Here is a 23,500-nt window from a genome sequence, read left to right on the forward strand (position 1 = left end):
CATTTCCTTTTTAAATATCTATGGGAGTAAGAATAAAAATAGAAATGCCATAATCAACTTCACTTGGGGTTTTTCTGAATCCCAGATGTTTGAAAAAATAGTTTGATATGTTGAGGGAAACAGGTGCAAGACAGTTTGGACCCCTGGGTACTTAGGGCAGGTCTCTCTTGGGTGCCGAGTATTAGACGAGGAGGAGAAAAACCCAATTCAGGGCACAGAATGAAGCCTCCAATGGTGAGGATTTTAACCCTGCTGTTGTACCTTTATGCTTTGGGAAAGTCAAACACCTGGGCTGTAACACTAGGCTACCTCACAGGGCTCCTGGAAAGAATGAGTTAGAATGGTTTCATTTCTAGATTAACAAAAAAAAAAAAAAAAAAAAAAGAAAATCTTACGTAAATGGTGATACAGTCTATGCTTGTGACTACTTCGCATACTACAGGTATTCAAGAGGGGAGGCCCTTTCATTTTCAGAATTGTATGATTTGAGCTTTGCTGGCTTCTATTTTGCCTCCTACAGAATATCTCCGTGTTCATCTAAAGTAGGAGAAGAGATGCTTGGTGGGTGAGGGGAGAGTCAGCATGAATGAAGGAAGGGTCGTCACGAATCGTGTCGGATTGCCCTTGGCCATCCCCCTACCCACCTACACTGTGCTCCATGGCCCCAGCTGGTAAGCCCTAGGTATCCCATGGAGCACATGACACCTGCCCAGCAACTCCCCTTACTCACTCCTACCCTGTTCCTCCTCCTACCATGTCAGCTGGGGTCTGTGGCCCCAACCTTGATCCTGTCTCTAGCCTGGCCTGTGCATTTGGACTTAGCATCTCTGGTGTTCAGATCCCAAATCTCTGCCTCTTGAACACCCATGGATCCTATGAAGGAAATTTTCTCTATCGCTCCAGGCCTATAGAATCCAACTCAATCCTGGCTAATTGGTGCTATCCTCCCATCCCCTAGGAGAGGGATTATGATAGATTCAAGGTATCACAGATGGGGTCTCCTCCAACTTTTAGTTGTCCTCCAACTTTTCAGTTCAAGGGCCATGCCAATAAAGCAAAGACTTCATGATGACTGATTTCATTGGCAATTTAAGGTGTTTTCCTCATGCTTGTTATTCAACAATACTCAATAACAAATGTTTATCGATTACCCACTGTGTGCCATGAACTTACACATGATCTCCTTATACTTAGAGCAATCTTGCAAGATTTTCAGGGGAGGAAGCAAAGGATTAAAGAGATTAAGTAACTTGCCCAAGGTCACACAGCTAGTAAGTCGCAGAGCCAACTTTTGATGCCAACTTAGACTTTTCCCTGCTGCTTCATTCTATTAATATCTGTTAAGTGCTTAGTTATTTGCAAGATGTATTTCCAACCTCTTATGGTATCGGGCTACATTAGGGCTTCTGGGGGAACCCCTCATCAATTACTCCATGGGCTTGGTTCCAAGAAAGCTAACACTCCAGAGTCTATTAATTACCCAAGGGCTTTTGGGAAAGGTGGTCAGCTTTTGGTAGGAATGAAGCACTGTTTCGGTCCCTTTGAAGTGCCTAACAGGAAATATCTTGCTTCAGCCTGAACTGCTGAGGGACATATTCAAGTGGATGGCACTCAACAGGTTTGGAATGACACATTCCTCAAGTGCTCTGAGTTTCTGAGCAAGAACGAAAAAATTCCATAGTTAGACTCCTCTTTCTGGACACTCAACCACAGTGACACTGGAATTTGGTAGCTTTTGTGTACATATTCCATATATAAAAAAATCCTTCATGGAGAGTTAATCCAGAAACTCCATGGAGGATTGGTTCTTAGATATCTGCAAGACTTCAGTGGTGTCATCAGCTCATCTGCTAGTACTGACTACCGCCTGTTTGAGGGACTGACGATCCCTTCCCTCCTCCCTAGCTGAAGCCCTCTTTCCTCCGTTCCTTCACCTTTATTGCAAACCTCCCCACTCTGTGAGCCCTGGCACGTGTGAGGTTTTTTTAAAAAAATAAATTCCTCTCTGCTTGCCAGGGCCAGCTTATGGAAGAGAAATGTGCATAGATGCAAGGAGCCTGACACTCAGAAGGGCTCTGTACTTGGCTTAATGAATGCTCTACTCCCATGGACTTGAAATTCTTAATAATTTTGTACAAGGGGCCCTGCATTTTGACATTTCAGTGGGCTGCACTAATCATGTATTTGGTCCTGCTCTGTGCTATGGACACTGAGATAGGGAGAACAGTCATACCACACAACTTAAGAGTGGGTGGTGTGCCCGTGGTCCCCTTTTGGAACTCAGGAGGCATCTTCCCACAGAGACAATCCATAAAGATGGATAGAGATGATAAAAGCTCTACCCTCCTTTGCCTCAATATTTTCATCTCTACAATGCACTTACCCTTGCATGTTATTATGAACATTGAGTGGGACCATGTATGTAGTACGCATCAGCGTGTTTGATATACAATAGGTATTTGATGAATGAAATCCACTGGAGACAGCAAGTGCAGAAAACAAGAGTTTGAACTCTGGAGGAGTTAGGAGCTAGCTTAGAATCACACCAGCTCCGGTGCTTAAAAAGATGTCTGACTTCAGTTATGTGACTTAGCTTCTCCCAGCCTCAGTGTCTTTATCTATAAAATGCCTTTATCTAATATTTACCTTATAAGGTGATCTTGGGATTTCAATAATATAATGTATTTGAAGAATCTAGTTTATCAGCTGGCACCTAGTAGGTGCTCAAAAAATAACAGTTCTTACTTTGGTTCCCTTATAACACCATTTCTGCACTCCAAACAATTCATTTACAAATGATGTAGGCATACAACCACTAATAAGTGTCTTACGCTATCCAACTTCCTTTATGCTGTATGACCTACAAAATGGAACCTCCATGTATGTGAAAATCACTTTGTAAAAGATATTTGAAGATTACTCTTCCTTCTTTGCTAGACTATGAATTCCCTGAAGGCAGGAATCAGGTTTTATTTACCCTCGTAGCCTAGAACACCTTCTAACTAACATGTTAGAATCTTAGTCGAATTAAATCTGTCTTCTGTTGTTTTTGCCAACAAGATGATACTTTTTCATAATATTTCTAAATTAGCAATTAATTATTAGCCTGTCAATGATTAGGAAGCAGAATGTACCAAAAATAGCCCCATCTCTGCCATTAAAGGCCTTTTTATCCTTGCCCATCGCACTTGGCTCATGTTCCTGCTTTCTTGGGTCTGGTTCTTGCTCCATTAACAAAGCTATTCCACTAGGGAACATAACTTAGTTTTGGACAACCAACCACCTTCTCTGGCAACAACCTGTGTAAAGAAGCCACCAGAGGAAGAATTTCCTAAAACCCCAACCAAACCCCAAGCCCCTTTTAGGATTTAAGGAGGCCTCAGAATTGTGACTTTTAACCATTAGAGGGCTACAGGTCCCTGTGAGAGCCTTCTGATAGTTATGGACTTTCTCTCCAGAAAACTATATTCAGTGTCCTCTATACAATTTCAAGGTATTCTCAGAACTCCTGCAGCCTTTGTACCTCAGGTTAAGAATTCCTCTTAGAATAGCCCAGAAAACTGAATGAGCCATGTGAAAGATTCAAGTTCCCTGATAAATTCTAGCCCATGTTCAAAACAAAACAAAAGTTACAACTTCCTAGATTTAACCTCAGGGTTGTCCCCAAATGCCCAGCCCGGCACCTTCACCGTAAGGACATCTAGCCAAGCCCTGACTACTCTCTGGAAAGCCTCAGTTCAGCAGAATAAAACGAAGGCTTGTTTGATAATATCGTTTACATTTCCAAATCCCGGGTATCAAGCTTTCTTCCTATCCCTTGTGGCCCTTCCTAAGTTTAGCCGCTGGTGTAATGGGGTAACCATGGCAACAACCACCTGCCTATTTAAAACCATCTCCAAAGCTAAATAAGGAAGCCTGGAGAAAATGGCTGCTCGCCTGCCTCTCAGCGGACAAAGTGGGCACTCATGAGTATTTTCCACATGAGCAAGCAGGCGGGGTAGAAGCAGCAGGGACTCAAAAGTTCTTACTAGGAAGGCTGCTAGGACCTTATGCAACAGGGCCCACCTCTGTGCCACTAGGGCTCCACTTATTTGCAGGCATGTGGATTTACACGCAAATCTGTGTGCCTCTCGTCCTGGGCGACCACACTACCTTGACCTCGACCAGGGGAAGGGTGTGCAGCTAACTGCAGAATAGTCTTATTAATAGGATGGGGAAATGGGAAGGAAAAACAGTCACAAGATCACAGTGAAATGCACAATGACAACTTTTTTTCTGACAGAGGTATCTTTCTAATTGTATTTAATCATGTGGGCAATTGACAACTACTCTATTTATGTCCTGTGTTGACGTACTGATTTATGGAATATGGAGAAATTTCTGCCTCCCTCTGCTTCCTCACTCACTACAAACTACAGGGGTTTTGCTTCTTCCTTTGCTCTTCCCCAGGCATCCTGCCTTCTCTCACTCCTTGTTATTATCCTTCTGTACATTTGCTTCCTTCTCCCTGGGCTACCCTTCTCTTTTTGCCAACCTGGAAAATACACACTTGTTTCCCACGTCTTGGCATCTCCATGGGTAGAAGCCCCTCCACGCCAAATTCCATGTCCTTGCTTTGTGTTCCATAGGTTAGCTCGTTTCATACCACTGCACACAAGTCACTCTGCATATCTGCCTTCAGGTCTGCACCACTGGACTGTGAGCCCCTACACATGTCTGTTCAAAACACCTACAGAACAGTGCCTGGCACGGAGTCTATTTTCTAAAGCTAGTGTGGAATGAATGAATGAGCAGAACCCCTATGGATCTCACAAGCATATGGCATTTTAACAAGTATGTGTGCATGAGTATGCATAAGGCCACCTCTGTGAAAAGAGCACCTAAGACGTCTACAACAGGTGGAAGAGAAGGAATAATTTAGCGTGTATGTGAGAGTGACAAGGAATGTACAAGGAGGGTCAGCTGATTACAGTAAGGGTGGGGGTTAAATGCATACCTGTTAATAGTGATTTGTAAGTCTGCGTAGGCTGGGTGAGAGAGCCAGATGGAATAGGCTTGGGACAGAAGGCCCACGCTAAGAAGATTAGTTCAGCTAGTAGATCCCATAGATCACTTTTCCTGAAGCTGAAGTATGTTATGATAAGACTTTCTTTTTCCCGGGTTAACCTCCCAGGCAGTGGGGTCAGGGGAAAGGAGCAGCAATGAAAATGATGGTGCTCTTTGGGGTGTGAATCTTTAAACAAATGTCTTCGGACAACCTCTGCTCAATCCTATGGGCTACGGAAGTCACTCCCTTCAGGCTCAGTCTGCATTCCTCCTCCCCACCTGCTGGAGGGTGGGGTGGGAGCCAATGGTCATCTTGAAAGGGCACAACAAAAGAGGAAAACGGATGGAAATCAACCAACGAGAAGAAAAAAAGAAAGAATGGAGAAAGGTATTTTAGCAATCCCAGGGGTAGCTATATGCCAGTCACAACTCACTTCTCGCATATTCCCTCCCACCAGCAAGAAGGGCTTAGTTTTGTTTGCAAAAGATCTGGTTTTCTCTCTCCTTGTAATTTTGGATCTAACATTCAGGCTTCACACAAGGGCTGAGGCTGGGACCTGGTGGGTTCCCGGCCTCACAGCCCCTGCAGGGGCCTCTCTCTGCTGCCCTCTGCTGTCGGGGGACGCGGAGGCGACGCCCTCTCTGCCCTCCTAGCCCCGGCCCCGCCGCTGCCGCTCCCTCCCTTCGAGACAGAGAGAATCCGAGGCCCCCTCTCCAACACCCCGCCCCGGCCATCCTGCCTGGCCCTCCCCACAGAAATTCCGGGGTGGGCTAGGGCTGCGGGAGCTTTCCGTCTAGAGAAAGCGGCCAAGCCCCGGGAGGCGGGTTCCAGTTAGCCAAGAGCAAGCAGATCGCCACCCCTCAAGGCGGGCATACCACGCCCTCCCTGCCAGCCCCGCAGTCCTTCCCTCTGCACGGCATCCTCCGGGAGGGGACAGGCGGCCAGGCTGCGGCAGGTTTCTGACACCGTTTTCTGCTTGGAAATGGAAACCGTCCTTCCGGCAACGTGGCAGGAAAGCCACGTCCCTGGGCGGCCGGGCCAGAACTTTTGGGCGAGAGCAGGTGGAGGCCTCGGTCTGGCCCGGCTGCGTGGGGGAGGGGCGGGGCCGGCGGGCCGTGCGGCGGGGGCTGCAGCCTCAGGGCACTCTTACCTGCTGTTGAATTTTTCAGGGTGTTTCTCTCTCATCACGTGGAATCTGTGTGCGATGGAAGCATCCTGAAAGGGAAAGAGAGGGAAGCAGACGCCTGGTTAGTGGTCATGACCGTGCCATGCGGAAAGAAAGGAAGCACACAGGCTCTCACTGAAAGCCCCCAACCCTGGAGAGTCCATGTCATAGGGGAGAACAGGAGGCTCCCGCAAAGGGTGAACACCAGGTCCAAGGTTAGGAGCTAGCCACCAGTGCCTGTAGAACCTATGCCGGTCGACTCCTTGCAGTTTTCATTCTCGGCCACAGTTTAGGGTGAATGAAGGGGACAGCCGCTGCCCTTTGAGGGGAGAGAGGGTATCTGGGTGTGGGGGCAGTTACAGTGCAGAAGCCCGTGTGCGCGTGGGGCTGAGTGTGAATTTCTGGAAATGCCTTGCCATATTAACTCTTTTTAAAAAATACTTTTTATTTTGGAATATTTTAAGACTCACAAGAAGTTGCAAAAATAGTACAGAGAGTTCCTGTATCCCTTTCACCCAGCTTCCCCCAATAACATCTTATGTAACTATGGTACATTGTCAAACCCAGAAAACTGACTTTGGTGGATGCTGTGATATATTAATTCTAATCATTCATATCAGTAGAAATAATTAGTAGCATTGAATAACATGCTTAGTAGATAATAAAAATATATTTAAACTTCTGGCTTCTTTTACTTGATCTCCACAGAAAGGTCCTTCCCCAAGGTCAAGAAGAGTCGCACTACCACCGTCTATGGACACTTTGCTTTCCTATTTGCACACCCTTTTGCTGCGCTATTGGCCACCTACTCCTCAGAACTCACTATTAGGAAGGCTCCCATGACACCATGCTTCTGGGCTCTCCATTCTCTGACCAGAACTTCTCAGCCTTGAGTCCTATCTGTAGCCTACACCCCATGTCATGGACCATCTCGAGTTCTCACACTTACTACTAGCATCTCTGATGTCTCCACAATGTGTATCTGTAGAACCAACCCCGAGCTTCAGACCTAAAACCAAGCTCATCTTTCCTCCTCACACTTGGTCTTTCCTCCTCATTAATGGTCTCATTTTCCAGCAGAAGAATGTGTTGAGCCCCTTCACCACTCAGGCCTCATGCCAACACATTAGGTGCAAGGGTGGACTTTATAAAGAAACAGGAGAATTGAGCTATGGGTTGGGGGGTGGGGAGTGACACAGAAACAAGGGAGCTGACTCAGATACGTGCAGGAAAAAAGCTACAGAAACTCGTTTACTATACTATATGGCTAAGAGAGCACTGAAATTCCATTTAAGCCAATGCATATTAATTCCGTTTCTTGGTATGGACTCACAAAAGAAAATTTCTGAACATTATTATTTTTTAACATCAGGAGGTATCGTTCAGTGGAGAACCTTTTTTTGGAGCATGGGCTATGTGTGGTGAGTAAAATATAGGATAATGGTGGGAGACAGAAAGTCTGGAAGCAAATTAGGGGGTCAAGAGGGGCTTCTGTCATACTTGTATTTGGCAGAGTAAACCCAGCGAGCAACCCACTACAGAGGCAAGTCGAGGCTATGGGTTTTTTTGGTGTTTGGTTGGCCAACACTACCTGCTGAAATAATGTTTTGGGAATTTAACATTTATTTTTCTTTTTTTAGAAAAATATTTTATTTATTTGAGTTAGAGGGAGAGATCTCACAAGCAGGGAGAAGGGGTAGAGGAAAAAGCAGACTCCCTGCTCAGCAGTGAGCCCAATGTGGGGCTTGATCCCAGGACCCCGGGATCATGACCCTAGTTGAAGGCAGACGCTTAACTGACTGAGCCACCCAGGTGCCTGGGAATTTAACATTTAAACTCTAGTTACTGATTGTTTTGTTTTTCCTTTAAGACACATGGAGAGTTGAAGGTCTTGGTTAGGCCCCCCTGTGGACACATGGTGGGAGATGTGCAGGGCCCCCCAAGCCTCTGTCCCGGGTGGCTTCCCCAGACAGGCCTTCATTCTCCCTCCCTGGCTCTGAGCAAGTTTCAGTGAACACTCTGAATAAAGATTCATGTGAAATCTGTCAAATGCTTCTCTAGAATTCAAGAAAACATTCCATCAACTTGTGTTCCTTTGAAGCACTAATTTTCTTCTGTCAGGAGAAAAGAAAGAAAGAGGAGGAAAGAAAAAAGCCATCACACGTTGCCTGGCATGATTTGTGTTTTGCGACCCTCCCCATACCCCTAGGACTATTATGACTGGCTCCTGGTTTTCTTATTCTCAGGGATATGTGCATAGGCTCCCTCCCTCTGCACAGTTCTTATCCTTGTTGTTGTTTTTGTTTTTAAAGATCTTATTTATTTATTTGACAGAGAAAGAGCACAAGCAGGGGGAGCGGCAGGCAGAGGGAGAAGCAGGCTCCCTGGGATCATGACCTGAGCCAAAGGCAGACACCGACTGAGCCACCCAGGCGCCCTGTTTTTTTTTTTTTTTTTTTAAGATTTTATTTATTTATTTGACAGAGAGAAAGAGAGAATGAGCACAAGCAGCGGGACTGACAGGCAGAGGCAGAGGGAGAAGCAGTCTCCCCACAGAGAAGGGGGAGCCCGATGTGGGACTCGATCCCAGGACTCCGAGATCATGACCTGAGCTGAAGGCAGTCGCTTAACCAACTGAGCCACCCAGCGCCCTGCTGTATTTTTAAACTAGGTTTTGCAAAGCTTCTTTTCACAAAGACCAGCCTTTACAATATTGTTAGTTAAGCACGGGGTTCCAATGTAATCTCCCCACAAACACACAAAGTAGCAAGGGAGAGCCGAGCAGTTCCTTTGCTGTTGAGTCTTGAAAAGGACATGATGATAAAGACTCTGACTCTGACCACATTTCTCTACGTGGGGATTTAAAAGAGCGGAGATTCACCTTCACCCTCTGTTGAGCTCTGTGGCAGGCACTGAGCTGGGTGTGTTTATATTCAATAGTGATTTCTTTAAATTCTGGGAACCAGTGCTACAATGGTTCAAACCCTTTCTTGGTAATAATTACAGCAAAATAAGACTTCCATTTTTGAAGGGGCAGGTGGATGGAGATGGGAATTGCAAAGCCTTGGAAGTGATGGCATTTCTGAAGGTCACTCTCCGGTGTCCCTTCTGTGAGGTGTGAGGAACAGAGGAGATGATGGGCTGCTCTTTCCTGAGCTAAAACTGGAAGTCCAAAAGATTTTTGTGTCCCTTCCAAATATAAGCTGCCGTCATTTGGACTCTGAGATATTTGGATGTCTAGGCCAGTGCTGATAGAAATAAATTTAAAATTTTCTAGTAGCCACATTAATAAGTGAGAAGAAAAAGGTGAAATTAACTTTGATAATATATTTTCATTGACAAATATTATCACTGCAACATGTAGTCAGTATAAAAATTACTGAGATGTTTAAAATTCTTTTATACTACATTTTTGAAATTTGGTGTGTATTTTACACTTACAGCGTCTCTCGATTTAGACTAGCCCCATTGCAAGTACACAATCGCTATATGCAGCTAACGGCCACCATATTGGACAACACAGGTCCAAGTCACTTGGGCAACTTATGGAGGTAAAAAGGACAAAGGAGACAATAAAACAGATCATTTGGAATTTGAATAGTTCTGAAAAATTATGGCAGATCGGAGGATGAAAAAGAGCGTAGACCCTTTGTCCCAGACACCTCTCAGTGAGTCCCACTGTCTTAGGACCTCCAAGGGCTCTCACAGGTGACAGACAAGAACCTGACATTGAGGGAATCCAGAAAAGTTGCAGGGAAAATGATTACTTTTTGATAAATTCCCTAATGGGTAGGGGACTCATCATGGTAGAAACTTAGCTGGTAAAGCCTGAGAAGTACAATCCGTAAGGGGGAAAATGGGGTGCGGGTTAGTGTGGTGACTGCAGCCTCTCCTTGGCCCCTGGGCTCCCCTCGCATCAGAAATAGATCTCATTGAATCAAGGGATTAGCTGTTCACTCCGCCCGTGGAGGCTCAGTGAAAGCAGAGCCTTTGAGGCATTTGGAGTTACACATACCCCAGCAATTATTTTCATGGGCCCAAACTTCCTGTCACTGATACCTGGCCATCCTGACATTTCTGCAAATCCAAAAATAAAGAGCAGGGACGAGGAGGCCAGAGAAGCCAGAGGAAGTAGGAGCCTGAATGTTAATGTTGAAAATCTCCTGCCAAGGGGATTTAACATTTAACATGGGGGGACGTGTCAACTCGTCACTGGTGGAGGGCCGGCACATATGTAGGTGATAGAAACGTGGTGACGATGGGGCCACAGTTGCTCTCCGGGTGGGCCAGGAGGGTCTGCCCTGTTTATCCCTCCACGCATGACATGGATTCTGCTGGCACCCGGGGCCCCAGTGAACTTGTCAGGGCAAATGCTCTACCACCTGCGGCCACCACAGCAGCAGTCCTCCCTTTTATACACAAGGGAGCAGACTCCGGACATCACTCAGATATTCCAGGTCCTTCGAAAGGGGCAAAGACTTTGCACGGCTCTCTTTGCCAAAGGAGTCTGACTCTAATTATCACAAGGAAGTAAAATTGCGGGGTTGGTTTACATACCAACGTCTTCTCTTACAAAGTTTGGGAAGTCAAATAGGGAGGAAGAGCTTCTGCAAATGTCAGCCCCAGATTCTGTCAGAGTTGCGTGTTGGCTACTTGTTTTCTCAAGAATTTCCCTTTCCAACTTTTAAAGAGCGAGCATACAAACCCTGCAAACATTTTATTGAGAGAAGCCTAAGGGTACACCAAGGAGATAAAAACCGTCCTGGTTCCTCACTGCTTCACAATAAAATATTAAACATGCACAAGCGAAAGGCGTATGAAAAAAATAATCGTTGAGAAAGATATTGTGAAGTTCTTTATAACTTGAAAGATGAACAGATTGGATTATTATAAGTCAGCCCCAGGCAAATAAATACCCTGACCACTGAGTGTGATGGAGAATCTGTTTGTATGCATTTCCTTGGGGGACAATTAGGTGGTCTCCTTTCCTTCCTCCTGTCCCCCAACTTCCTTCCTTCCTACTTATTTGCAAAAATGAATTAAAACCATGATCATCATGGCTCTTGGGATTAGGATGAGGTTATCTAGGTAAGGTGAGGCTGTTTATTCCTTTTTGGTGTGTTTATGCATGGTCAGGAAATACTGAGTGAGTGAAATTTTTTGCATATGGCACTATGTAGAAACAGACAGGAGGTATCAAGAATCATGTTTTGGGGGCACCTGGGTGGCTCAGTCGGTTAAGCGGCTGCCTTCAGCTCAGGTCATGATCCCAGGTTCCTGGGATCAAGCCCCATGTCCGAATCCCTGCTCCACGGAGAGCCTGCTTCTCCCTCTCCCTCTGCCTGCCACTCTGCCTACTTGTGCTCTCTCTCTCTCAAATAAATAAATAAAATCTTATAAAAAAAAATCATGTTTTGGCAGCCAGAGCTGAGTGTGTCAAGAAAGAGAAGATGTGGGGCTAAAGACTCTAAAGGCAGCCACGGCTGTAAGCTGCCATCTAGAAATTCCCAGGCAGGGCAAGCAGCCCTGCTACCCCGCTCTCCGCTCTCCCTTCTGTCTGCCTACTTGCAGGGCCTGTGTCCCCTCCTCGCTATCATTTTTCTCCTTCATCCAGTTCAGTTCTGGTTTCTGCTCCTGTGTAGGAACACTTCTTGGACCATTCTTCTCTGTTCTGATGGGCTGTCTCCATCACTGAAGACTTGGTTGGGACAATCTACATCAGAATTATCTCAGAGGCCTGTTAAAAATACAAACTTCCAGACCTTGCCCAGACCACCCAAATCAGAATACAAACCAGGATCTATCAGGGGGGTGGAATTTGCATCTCTGACAAAGGGCACCAGTGAGCCCTCACACACTAAATATTGAGACTTCCTGTCGCCCCCCCCCCCCCCCCCCCCAGTGAAGGAAAGCATCTGAGGACGGAGGGGGCTGTGCAGGGGCTGCGCAGAGGCTGTATGGCTCCTGGTCCACAGCTCAGGGGGCTCTGGAGCTCAGCACCAGAGGTTCTCAGCTCCACCACTCACCAGCTGAGACCTGTCTCTGTATTGTTCTAAGCTACAGTTCCTTCTTACAAAATACAAAAGGATAATGACTATACCTACCAATAGGCCACCTGGGCCTCATGTGCAGCAGGAACTCAATACATGTTAGCAAGCTATACTCTGGTTACTCTAAGAAAAGGACACAGGTTTTTGTGAAATTGCCATGATGGGAAGCCCATGCTCTAGAAGCCTCCTGAACATCAGACCTGTTGGTCATGTCCCATTGGCAGTAGCTGAGGGCTGTGTGTTCCTGTCGGGGGAAGCAGGGCCTGAGGGGGGCCCAAAAGGGAGAGGGGCTTTTGAGCCAACAAGAAGAGGAAGGAGGGGTCTGCTTAGGCCACTGGAGGGGGCAGCTTGAAGAGACCTAGGGAGAGGCGTCTCCCCTGAGGCCAGGTGAGCTGGGGAGATAAACCAAATCGGGGCACAGGGACCCTGAATATGCCGCCAGTCCAATCCGCCGTCCACTCAGACCCTGACTGCGGTCCAGCAATGCCTCTGTCTTCTGTTGTAGTAATAGAAAAACAGTGCTGGCTTAGGAGCCAGAGAATGATAGCAAGTCCCTTCATCTGACTCTTTGTTTCCTTATCTACAAAATGGAGAAAATACTGCCCTTCAATGTAGTCATAATAATCAAGAAAATACCTATTAATATGGTAAATTTTAAATTCTGTAAATATACGGTATTTTAAAACATCCTTTCCTCTTCCGTGGTTCTTCTTCTAGTCTTCTTATTAAAGATTGTATTTATTTATTTATTTGAGAGAGAGAATGAGAGAACATGCACAGTGGGGAAGGGCAGAGGAGGAGGAAGAGGGAAAGAATCCCAAGCAGACTCCACACTCAGTGCGGAGCTGACATGGGGCTTGATCTCACGACCCTGAGATCATGACCTGAGCTGAAACCCAGAGTCGGATGCTCAACCAACTGAGCCACCCAGGTGCCCTTCTAGTCTTCTTATTAAAAACCCTTTCCTTAAACCTGCTCTTCCCTTAAGCTATCGATCATTTCCCCTTCTGTTTCCTTTTTCTTTTTAAGCCACCAAAGTTTTCAAAAGAGGCACAGATGAGGATGGTTGACAAGAGCAGCTATCCCACAATCCGGACCTGGATGGTTGGTTTAGAGAGATTTCTATGCATCTGAAACTGGGCGGCATAATTCCAAAGGCAGGGTACCAGGAAAGCCTGTAAGGCACAGCATGCCTGTGTCAGTTCCTGGCCCTCACTAGTCAAGGAACTAGTCAGGAACTGACAGGCCCCAGGCCCCATCTGCAAAATGGGGACTGTGGGGACAGTGATACATGCAAGACTGCGATGAGGATTGTAATACATAAGGCCTAGCATAGCGGTGAGCACACAGTAGGTGCTCAGTAAGTGCTAGTATCTTTGTTGTAGAACCCCAGCTCTATCTGTGGAATGGATGGATCTCTTTTCTCCCCGATTCCATCCTTAACAGTTTAGGAAGCAGGGTCCACCTCTATCCTCTCTGGACCAGAAGCTGAGTTCAGTAAAACTAATTGAGTTGTGCTAGATGTGCTGGGAGCTGGAGGAAGAAAGGAATGTGGTGCTGTCCTTGTGCTCGGGGGGGGGGGGGGGGTGTGTATGTAGGGGGTATGTGTTAGAGGTGTGTGTTGGGTGTGTGTGTGTGCGCGCAATGGAAGTGTGTGAAGTGAGCACAGTAAACCAATCCCTTCACTCGAATGCAGAGGGTACACTGACAGGGTGAACACAGAAGGCTGTGGAAGCACCAAGAAGGAGCATGGAGCTCACCTGAGGGAGGGGTCAGCTGGGAGGAGACACCCCCAGAGATTTATGAACACCTGGAGTATAGGGAATACAGTTGAGATGAGGGGAGAGAACAGGAGAGAAGGAATTCTGACAGCTAAGTTAGCTAAGCCAACTTGGGACCACATGGTTCTCCTTGGAGGATCAGAATTCTCAACTCTGGAAGCTCACATGAGAGTCTTCTGACTCCACCCCTTGGTTATTTCTTGCTGTTACTTCTTTTAAACTGTTTCAAATTATCCAAGGGGTAAATCTATTTTTTTAAAAAAAGTTCTTATTTTCTTGTGTTAGTTACAATTATAGGGGAAGGAATTTCCTCCATCATCTAGGGTCGGGGTTTGGTACATTCAGGGTGGCCATACCCAGGCCACACGCAAGGATGCTTGGACCCAAGTCAAGACTGGGTTAGCTGGGAGAGCTGAAGAGAGGGATGATGGGGGACCAGAACCTTTCTGCCCACCCAGACGTTTCTCTTCCATGAGAAAGGCAATCCTTGACCAACTCACCACACCGATGGAGAAATAGTTGTTCATGATGTTGTACGGGACCTGGTCCCCATTCTCCACCTCCTCTCTGGGGATGACTTCCAGATGCCAGCGGTCTAGCATCACCAAGGGGCTCTGCTCGATGTCCTTCAGGATTTTTGTCAAGCTGCCCCCTTCATAACCTGTGGAGCACGGCATTATATGTGACCCCAGGGCAGAAAGGCTAACTTGTTGCTGATGTACAGGCAGCTATCAAGGCAGGGAACTCTGTGGGCATCTGTGACCAGGAGACTCCCCAGTGTGTCTGGGGGCCAGAGACACTTAGGTTCCCTGAGCCATGGAGGAAGAGAGGACAACAGGGTGTAGTAAGAAAGAAGCTGGGGAGATTTGGAAGGCAAAGCAGCTGGGGAGATTTGGAAGGCAAAGGGGTGGGGGCTGGGCAAAGGTGGGCAGGCTTACGTAGCCACAGCAAGCCCTAGAGAATTGGTGGGCTGGGGGGCTGGGAAGCTGCACACAGGAGAACAAAGGATCTGTTCCAGGACTGGGTCATGTCGGAGATGGACAGTGTGGTAGGCAGAATTTTAGGATGGTCTCCCCTATCCCTGCCCACCCCCCCAAGGGTATATACCCTGCAATTCCCAGGACTTACAAATAAGATAGGATAGTCCCCGTCATGATTAGCTATATGATATGGCACAGTTGACTTTAAGCAAGGGAGAGTATCTGAGTGGATTTGACCTAATTGGCTGAGTCCTTAGAAAGGACTGGGCTTTTCCTTAAGAAAATGATTCAAAGCTCTCATTGAGAGGGATTTCAGGTGAGGGAGATTCTCCGTGGCTGGCTTTGAAGATGGAGGGATCCATTTGTCAAGGAAAAAGGAAGCCTCAAGGATTTAATAGTGGTCCCAGCTGATAACCAGCAAGGAAACAGGGACGTCGGTCCTATAACCACAAAGGACTCACTTCTGCCAACAATGTGAATGAGCTTTGAAGCAAATTCTCCCTCCGGAGACTCTAGAGAAGAGCACAGCCTGTCCAACACCCTCATTTCAGGCTGTGAGGCCCAGAGCAGAGAACCGAGTCATGCTGTTCTAGGCCTCCTGACTGACAGGACTGTGAGCTAACAAAGGGATGTTTTAAGCCTCTACATTTATGATCATTTGTTATGCAGCAATAGAAAAGCAGTATAGAAAGTGAATTTTAAGTCGTGAGAGGTTAGTGGGAGAGACAGTCTTTTCTTTCAGATAACACTCCCACGTTCTGCTTACCTTTAGGGCAACCCTGAAGAGTATTTTCAAGTTGTTAGTTTGGTCAGCTCCTTAGGGACGCCTCACAAGATAACAATGGTAGCAACTATGTAGCTGAGGACCTGGAGGCTCTCTGGGAGCACAGGGCTGGGCTTCCTGCATGAAATTTGCGCCTAGCTGTGCTGCCTGGATGCACACAGCCTGGGACCACATTCTGCTTGTTCCTCTTGAACAGAGGGCTCTTCCCTAGCCTCAGGGTGGGGCTGAGGACATCTGTTCCTGCCAACTTCCTTCTGGGGCTGGCTTCTGCTTCCTGTGCTCCTGCCACCAGGCATGCACCCAGCTCTGAACACTGACCACTGCCTGAGCTGGTCTTGAATCCTCGCTGAATCCATCAGCCATCTGGAAGTCCATCCCAGTTCTGCCTGCCAGACTGCTCTGCCCCCTTCCATGTGCTGTCCTGACCTCCTCTGCGCTCTGGAGCATTCCCAGCCCCATGGGGGCGGCTGCAGTTTTCAGAGTTCTCCTCAGCTCCTGCCCCTTGTTCTGTGAACTGGTCACCACTTTGAGATCCCCCACAGGGGGATAGCAAAATGAAGGCCAATGACCATGGGGGCCTATGATGATCTGGATGCCCCAAGTAGCTGGCAACATAGCTTTTCAGTTTGCATTCTGAGTCCTAATTCAGAAGAAGAGCAGTAATTTGGAGAGGAGGGAATTTTATTCAGGAAACACCTGAGTGAGCCCTTACTAGAGTGAGCATTGTGGGGGACATAGAGGAGCCTACCCTAAAGCTGACTATGTTCTGCTGGGGTGGACAGGCTCTAGGCTGAGAGTTTCAGGATCAGAGTAAATAGACTGAGGGGTGAGCACAGGTCTCAGCAAAACTTGGAGAGCAGGGGAATGGTCATGGAGTAGGTAGGACTCTGTGGAATGGAATTCTTAGAAGGGAAGTTCAGCCTAGCCCTGCAGAGCATCCCTGGAGATTGGCGTGCTTGTCCCCGGGGGAGAGCCACTGGCACGCAGACTCACCTCCTCCCCAGCGGAGACAGCGGGCCAGGTCATTTCCTGTTCCAAGAGGCAGGACAGCCACCGGTGGATGCTTTGCAAAGTTGGCCTTATCTGCAATCCATGCAGAAGAAGAGAAAACCATATGCCACCAGATTACGGAACCTGTGGGTTATTTAATTATCCCTGATCTGTCGCTTAAAACCCCTCCAGGGCATCTTTGTTTGCAGAGCTCCCATAATGGAGAGCACTCTACTTCCTAAAGCTCTTCCTTCTGCAGTGTGTGAACCGTTTACAAAGGATTCTTCCATACTGAGCTAACTCGGTCCCCTGTAACTTGCACCTGCTTATCCTCATTTCATCCAAATTCTTTCCTTTGAGGTGACAGCGTACACCTTGAAAACATTAGTTTGTAATCGTAATTAACACCTTCTCCATTTGTCCCTCACAGCAACTCTGCGGGGTATTATTATTCTCCTCATAGATGATGGAATTGAGGTTCAGAGGGGGAAAGTAAGTCTGGAGTCACGATCCAAACCCAGATCTCTGTGGTCCCAAGTCCAGGCTCCTCCTTGCTTCAGGGGCTACGCAGGTGCACGGAGAGTAACCACAGCTGGGTCTGAGAAATCAGGGAATCGTGGGGTATTTGGGAAACTGGCGCTGTCTCATCTAATGTCATTCAGGTTGAAAGCTTAAAAATAATATTGTATCTAACAAACAAAACTTCAAGGTGTTATTTGGCACACAGATACGAGTTCGTCACTTCCCCCACCTCCCAGACTCACAAATCCACAGTTCCCAAGCTGCTCTGCCATGCGGCTTGTGAGGAAGCATCAAACTGAACCGCTGGAGAAAGCACAAACATGCGTGGTTTCACGGGGCTGCAGACCCACAGCAACATGTTGGTGGCACGGAGGAAGGTGGGACAGGCTCGCGCACCCACTGGGCTCCAGGGGGCGCCACTGACATAAGCTGCAACAGGCCCGGTGCGGGGATTTGGGTGAGGCTGACTGAGGAGTGCGCTTGGGGGGACGGGAATCAGCAAGTGGGGCGAATGCTAGGGCTGCCCCCGCAAAAGGGGGAGTTCACAGGTCCCCCGGGTTGTCTGGCTCATGCCACAAGTGACTGAGCTCAGGCAAGGCCCTGGGCTGAGCTCATCACCAGGAGGTTTAAGGCGGGGGACAGAGCAAAGCAATGGGCTCTGTCATTGTTCCTGGAACACGTGGTCTGCATTTCTGCTTCCCTGCCCTTGTACCTGCTGCTCCCTTTGCCTTATGTCTGCTCCTTCCGTGGGCCCCATCTCAAAAGATCAACCATCTTCCTGGTGTTGAGGCTAGAAACCTGGATGTCATCCTCGGTTTGTCCCTGTCCCTCACCCGGCATCATTCACACAGCAGTTTCCATGTGCTGTTTCCGTAATAGATCTCTCGGCAAGCTCTTCTCGATATTCCTGTGCTGATGCCTGAGCTCAGGTACATGATTCCTCCTCCCCGCCCCCCCCCCCCCCCCGGTACTGAGCCGCTGCCTCTTTACTTCCCCAGTCTCAGTTTCCCCTAGTGGCTCTTCACCCCTCCAGGGCAGGTGGTCCCTTTCCCTCTGTCATGGTGCCCATCATCTCCAGCACGGCACCAGGCTCTGTCCTCCGCTCTAGCCTCCTCCTGCTGGATGGGTCAACCATGCTCAAGTATATTCAGTGCCTTAAAGTCACAAGCTCTCTGTTTGTTTAGAAGCTGCCTCTGGGAGGCCCTCCCTGGTTGCCCTAGTCTAGGCCAGGCGCCCCTCCAGTATTTCTTGTCATCGACTACTCGTCTGTTCTCGGTATGCACTGTAACCTCCCTGGGGGAACTATGTCTCAGTCATCACAGTATCTCTGTGCACATTTACTGAGGGCCTACTATGTGTCAGGTGCTGTGTTAGGTACTGGGGCTCTAACAGTGGGTCAAAGTGCCACGACACAGGCTCTCATGGTGCTTACAACTGAGAGGGAGAGACAGATACTAATACAGTCTTCAAATAAATGACGCAAAATTCCAAATTCATACTGGAAAGGGAAGAAATGTGATCATATAATAAGGTGACTGAGGCTGGGTGTCAGGGAAGGCTCCTCTGAGGAAGCCACACTTTGGGGCTGAGAGCTGAAGTAGAAGTTGACCAAGGAATGGCCAGGGCGCATACCAGACCGGAGGAAGCACTTGGGCAAAGGCCCTGTGGTAGAAGGGAGACTGGTATATTCAAGGGTCTGAGAGAGGGACTGGGTAGCTGGAGTTTAGAGGGAGAGGAATCGAGGTACGAAGTAGGGCTGGAAGGGTGGGCAGCTACTAGAGCACCAGGACCTTTTGTCTCTTTCCTAAGAATAATGGGAAGCCACTGATGTGTTTTATGTACATCACAAACCCACTGCCATTTAGGAAAGACCGCTCTGGTTGTAGAGCATAAACAGATCAGCGGGGGGACCAAAATGTGGTGGCAGAAGGCACTGAATAGTGCTTTAATATTCTTGAACGAATGAGTGAATGGATGAACATTATGCAGTTATTCCTTTCACCACTGTTTTCTCTCGTCAGGCCACCAACCTGTCATATGACCTTTATTCTTTCAATTTTGGGCATCCCCTTTCCCCTGTGTTCTCTGCAGATGAATTTTACAAAACCACCAAAGCCGACATCCTCCTTCGTGATGGAGAGGGAAGCATGCAAGCAGCTCCCAGGCCTGCAGCCACCCAGCCTCTGCTGATCAGCTTTTCCTCCCTGGGCTCCCAGAGGATGCCTCCCCCCCTCCCACAAACAACTCCCGAGCTGGAGGTGACAGGAGAGCGTGGGTGGCTGCTTGGCAGGGCTGTGTCCATGGAAACCGGAGTGCCTGTGGGGAGCAGAAGGTGGCAGGTGTGCTGGGTGTGGTCCCACCCCTCGTGGTAGGCTGCTTATGACCCCCACAGGCGCAGCCTTCCCTGCCTCGGTCAGGGTCTGCCCGTGTCCATCCCTGATGCCTGTATTCCTCGCATCCTGTTGCCTCCACCTTCAAACAATATCCAGAAGCTGACTCCTCCCCACCACCGCCTCTGTGTCTCCTGTCGTCCAAGCCTTGGTCACCTGTCACTCGGATTACTGCAGGAGCCTCCTGACCGGTCTCCCTGCTGCTGCCCTTTTCTCATGATCGGTCGTGTCCTTCCTCTGCCCCAAATCATGCGGCGTCTTGGGACCTTTCCGGTATGAAAGCCATATTCTGTCTACTATCCAGCATATCCTAGTGACCTGTTCCATTGTCTGTCACTCTCCCCTCACGCACCCTGCTCCGAGCACGCTCTGCAGCCCTCTTGCTGCCTTCAGCAGGCTGGCCTGCTCCTACCTCAGGGCCTTTGTATTTGCTGTTCCTTCTGCCGGAACTGCTCTTCCCTCAAGTATCCTCACGGCTCACCTCTCCTCCAGGTCTCCATGCAAAAGTCATCTGCTCTGTGAGGTCTTCCCCAAACACTTGGGTCTTAGACTTAGACCACCCCTGACCCTACCTACCTTGCCCCTTCCCTGCTGTATTTTTATCACCTTCCAATATGCTGTATGTTTCCCTTGTTTTTTGGTTGATTGCCTGTCTCCTCCCCCTAGAAAGGAAGCTCCAGGAGGGCGGGATTTCTATGCATTTGTTCACTGTTACATCTCCAGTGCCTGCAGGAGAGCTCGCACATGGAGGTGTACATGCAGTATTTATGGGAGGAATGGTACACAATTCCAGAGTTAGTCTATATCATTTATGGGGGATGAGATGTCCAAGGACCCACAGATCCAGGCAGAGCTGGACTGAAACTCAGGCCTCCGGATTCCCAGCCTGGGCCCTCCCTACTTGCCTTCTGATCTAAGCATACTGGACACAGAACAGTGTGACCTTTCTTTGCTTGTACTGAGCTGCACTTTCTAGGTGTGCTTTCTGGACTCAGGCTCAGGTGCTCATCTAAAGGTGATTTGCCCCAGGCTATGTACACACACCTGTGCTTAATTCTCTGGCCTTTACTCACCACCCTAGGTCTGGCTGGAGTCCTAGTCCTGCCCTCTCTCCCTCACAGCTCCCCGAACTGGTCTGTGCTGCCACTGCCCAAACCCCGGCCGTGACAGATGCTTATGAGGCAAGGCCTGAAACCAAACAGTTACACCTGGATCTGTGGGAATCCTTCCATTTCTCTTTTCCTCCCAAAGTAGATATGTAGTTAAGCAACGCTCCAAGAGCGGAAATAAGGATGAACAAGACATGGCTCCGTTTCTCTTTCCTGTTGATTGCCTTCCTCTGACTTTCAATATACTTATTATAAATAAACTCTATAGCCCCTCCCAGCCCATTCTTACCAATGCAATCCAAAATCCAGCCAACTGTCCCATCTCCTCCGCAGGCTAGAACACGGAAGTCTGGAGTATCACGGAAAAAGTTCAGTCTGGGAAGTAAAAGGCCAAAATGGTCTTATTTACTAGGCTGTGGCTGACATTTGACACTACTTGAGTCAAGAGTCTCCCCTATTCCCTGGGAGTATGCTACAGCCCTGACTCCTTTTGGGGTTGGAAGGGTCACTTGGTGTTCTGAAACCAGAACTTCAGTGCCACTGAAGTATAGGGAAGAATCCTGGGGAGCCATGCTTATAGAAGGAGAATCTAACTCAACATTCAACACAAACAGGAAATGGTTTTCAGGAAATTCGCTACTATTTGTTCAGAGGAGGCCACAGTTTGCTTCTTTGGGCACCAATACAACCAACCCCCAGTGTACTGACTCTTCTCTGGCTCTCCTGCTTGCTCTGTCCTCCGAAGCTCTCCTTTAAGTCAGATGCAGTGAACTAGATGGATCTTCATCCCACTGTCCTGTGGGTCCAGACCCGAGTGGAAGGAGCACCATTTCCCCTCTGGGGCCTTCCCCCTTCAGAGTAGGGCTCTTAACTGGGGGCCCACAAATCTCTAAGGGATCTGTAGATAGAATCGGAGGGCCATGAACCTGGCAGGAGAAAATGTTACATTCTTATCTTCGCTAAACTCTGAGATTTAGCCTCTCCAATTATGGAAGCCGGCAACAAATCACAGGTGTGAACAATACCTATGACTTTGTTAGAAGTCAAATTCAGGTATTTTCATGTTTTATTACAGTTGTGGTAGCTGCCCCATGCTATCACTTATGCTCATCACTGTTTTTAATTAATAGTAGTTACTAGACCTGCCTTGGATCGTATCAAAAATGTGTTAGTAAATCACATATATTCCCATATCCCAGTATTTTTGTTTTTAATATTTTGATAACTGTCTTTTCAATATAATTCATTTCCCTGGTGATCCTATAGATTTCATTTTACGCATTAAGAAAAATTCTCTGAGAAGAGGTCCATTGGCTTCATCAAGCTGCCAAATGGGTTTCTGGCACAAAAAGGGACAAAAATCTCTGCTTCAGAATAGATGTGACCTGCCAATATCCATGGGAAGCTGAAGCTCAGGGGTTCCCTTCTGTCCAGCCTGGTGGTCTGAGAAGACCCCTGGGGCTTTCTGAGTCACTGATGCGTATGTGGGCAAAGCAATATTTCCTCCCCTCCCCGACTCCTGCAGAACTCTGCTCTCCTCTAGGAAGTGAATTCTGAATGGAGGCCCCTTTCATTTCGGCTAGACAGACACAGCAAAGATACTCAGGGCACAGCAGTCCTGGAAGTAGCCCCCAGGCTTGTCATGCAAGACAGAAACAATTTAGGATGAATGAGGTTAAGCCAGAGTACTGTATTCAGGTATCACAATGCCCCGAAAGAGAGGGGGCTTGTAAAGGTACTTGCAGGCTGCCTTTCAGTCACAGGTCATGACGGGGCAGTAATTACAGTCACGGTGACAGTGAGGACACCCACAGCAGCATAGGTGGGCTCTGTTTAGAAATCAGTTTTACATGTAAGTCATGGCAGAGGTGCTGGACTTGCACTCACATTTCTTTCTCCTTTTAACTGGGTCTTGCACCATCACAGCCATAGAAATAACAGCTTTGTGTCAAACAATGGAAGACTGGGACATGGTGCCTTTTTATAGTCCCTCCTGCAGCCCTGTCCCCCGCCCCCACCCGCTGAGGGTCTTGCTGAACTGAGCCTAGAAATGCAGGTTAGGAGGCTGGGCAAAGCAGCTGTGTGCTGGGAAGCCCAGCCCAGTGTGCACGGATCTGAAAAGCTGGCCTGGAGACCCACAGGCTCGGGCTGGCCAGCAGATGTCCCTAGCGCACCAGCCCTGTCTGGTAAGAAGCCCAGTCTGGGTGCCTTCCAGCCCCGATGATGAAGCGGCCTCTGATTACAGGGACCTGCAGCCATCACATTAGCGCTCCCAGCGGGCCCAGCCCCTCCCACCAGATGGGCAGTCCGACCAAAGAGGGGCTGCCTGTCTCCTCACTCTCCCGCTCTAATGGGCAGTGAAACAGCCAATAGGCACCCGGCAGGAGAAGGGCCAGGGGCAGCTTAACAACCTCTAAATTGGATAATCCTGGGGGGGGGGGGGGGAAAGAGAAGTGATTTCATTGAATAACCAATTGCCTCGATCCTAAAATGCTCCCCAACAGCACACGCAACAGAACTCTGAGTCAGCTGTATAGATTTCCGAACTGCTGACTGCGCTAGGAAAACTCTTTCCTCCTCCCTGATGACTCAGTGTGAAGACACCGGCTAACAGCCTCACATAATTTACCAGCCCGCTCTTCCTGTCAATCCAATGATTGGCATGTGTGCTTTTTCTCTTTT

General features: G+C 48.2%; 1 protein-coding gene across 1 annotated transcript in view; it reads right to left on the reverse strand.

Annotated features, from left to right (window-relative positions):
* DGKG (diacylglycerol kinase gamma) overlaps positions 1 to 23,500 on the reverse strand; it is a 208,205-nt gene that overhangs the window by 92,062 nt on the left and 92,643 nt on the right. Inside the window, exons 17-20 of the mRNA XM_034999770.1 lie at positions 21,108 to 21,193; positions 16,801 to 16,890; positions 14,544 to 14,704; positions 6,198 to 6,262 (exon numbers count right to left, since the gene is read on the reverse strand). Of these exons, the coding sequence (XP_034855661.1) occupies positions 6,198 to 6,262; positions 14,544 to 14,704; positions 16,801 to 16,890; positions 21,108 to 21,193 (402 nt within the window). The remainder of the gene's footprint in view (positions 1 to 6,197; positions 6,263 to 14,543; positions 14,705 to 16,800; positions 16,891 to 21,107; positions 21,194 to 23,500) is intronic.

The sequence above is a fragment of the Mirounga leonina genome, unplaced genomic scaffold (genome assembly GCF_011800145.1).
Source record: "Mirounga leonina isolate KUSES-001 unplaced genomic scaffold, KU_Mleo_1.0 Mir_115, whole genome shotgun sequence".
Classification (NCBI taxonomy): domain Eukaryota; kingdom Metazoa; phylum Chordata; class Mammalia; order Carnivora; family Phocidae; genus Mirounga; species Mirounga leonina.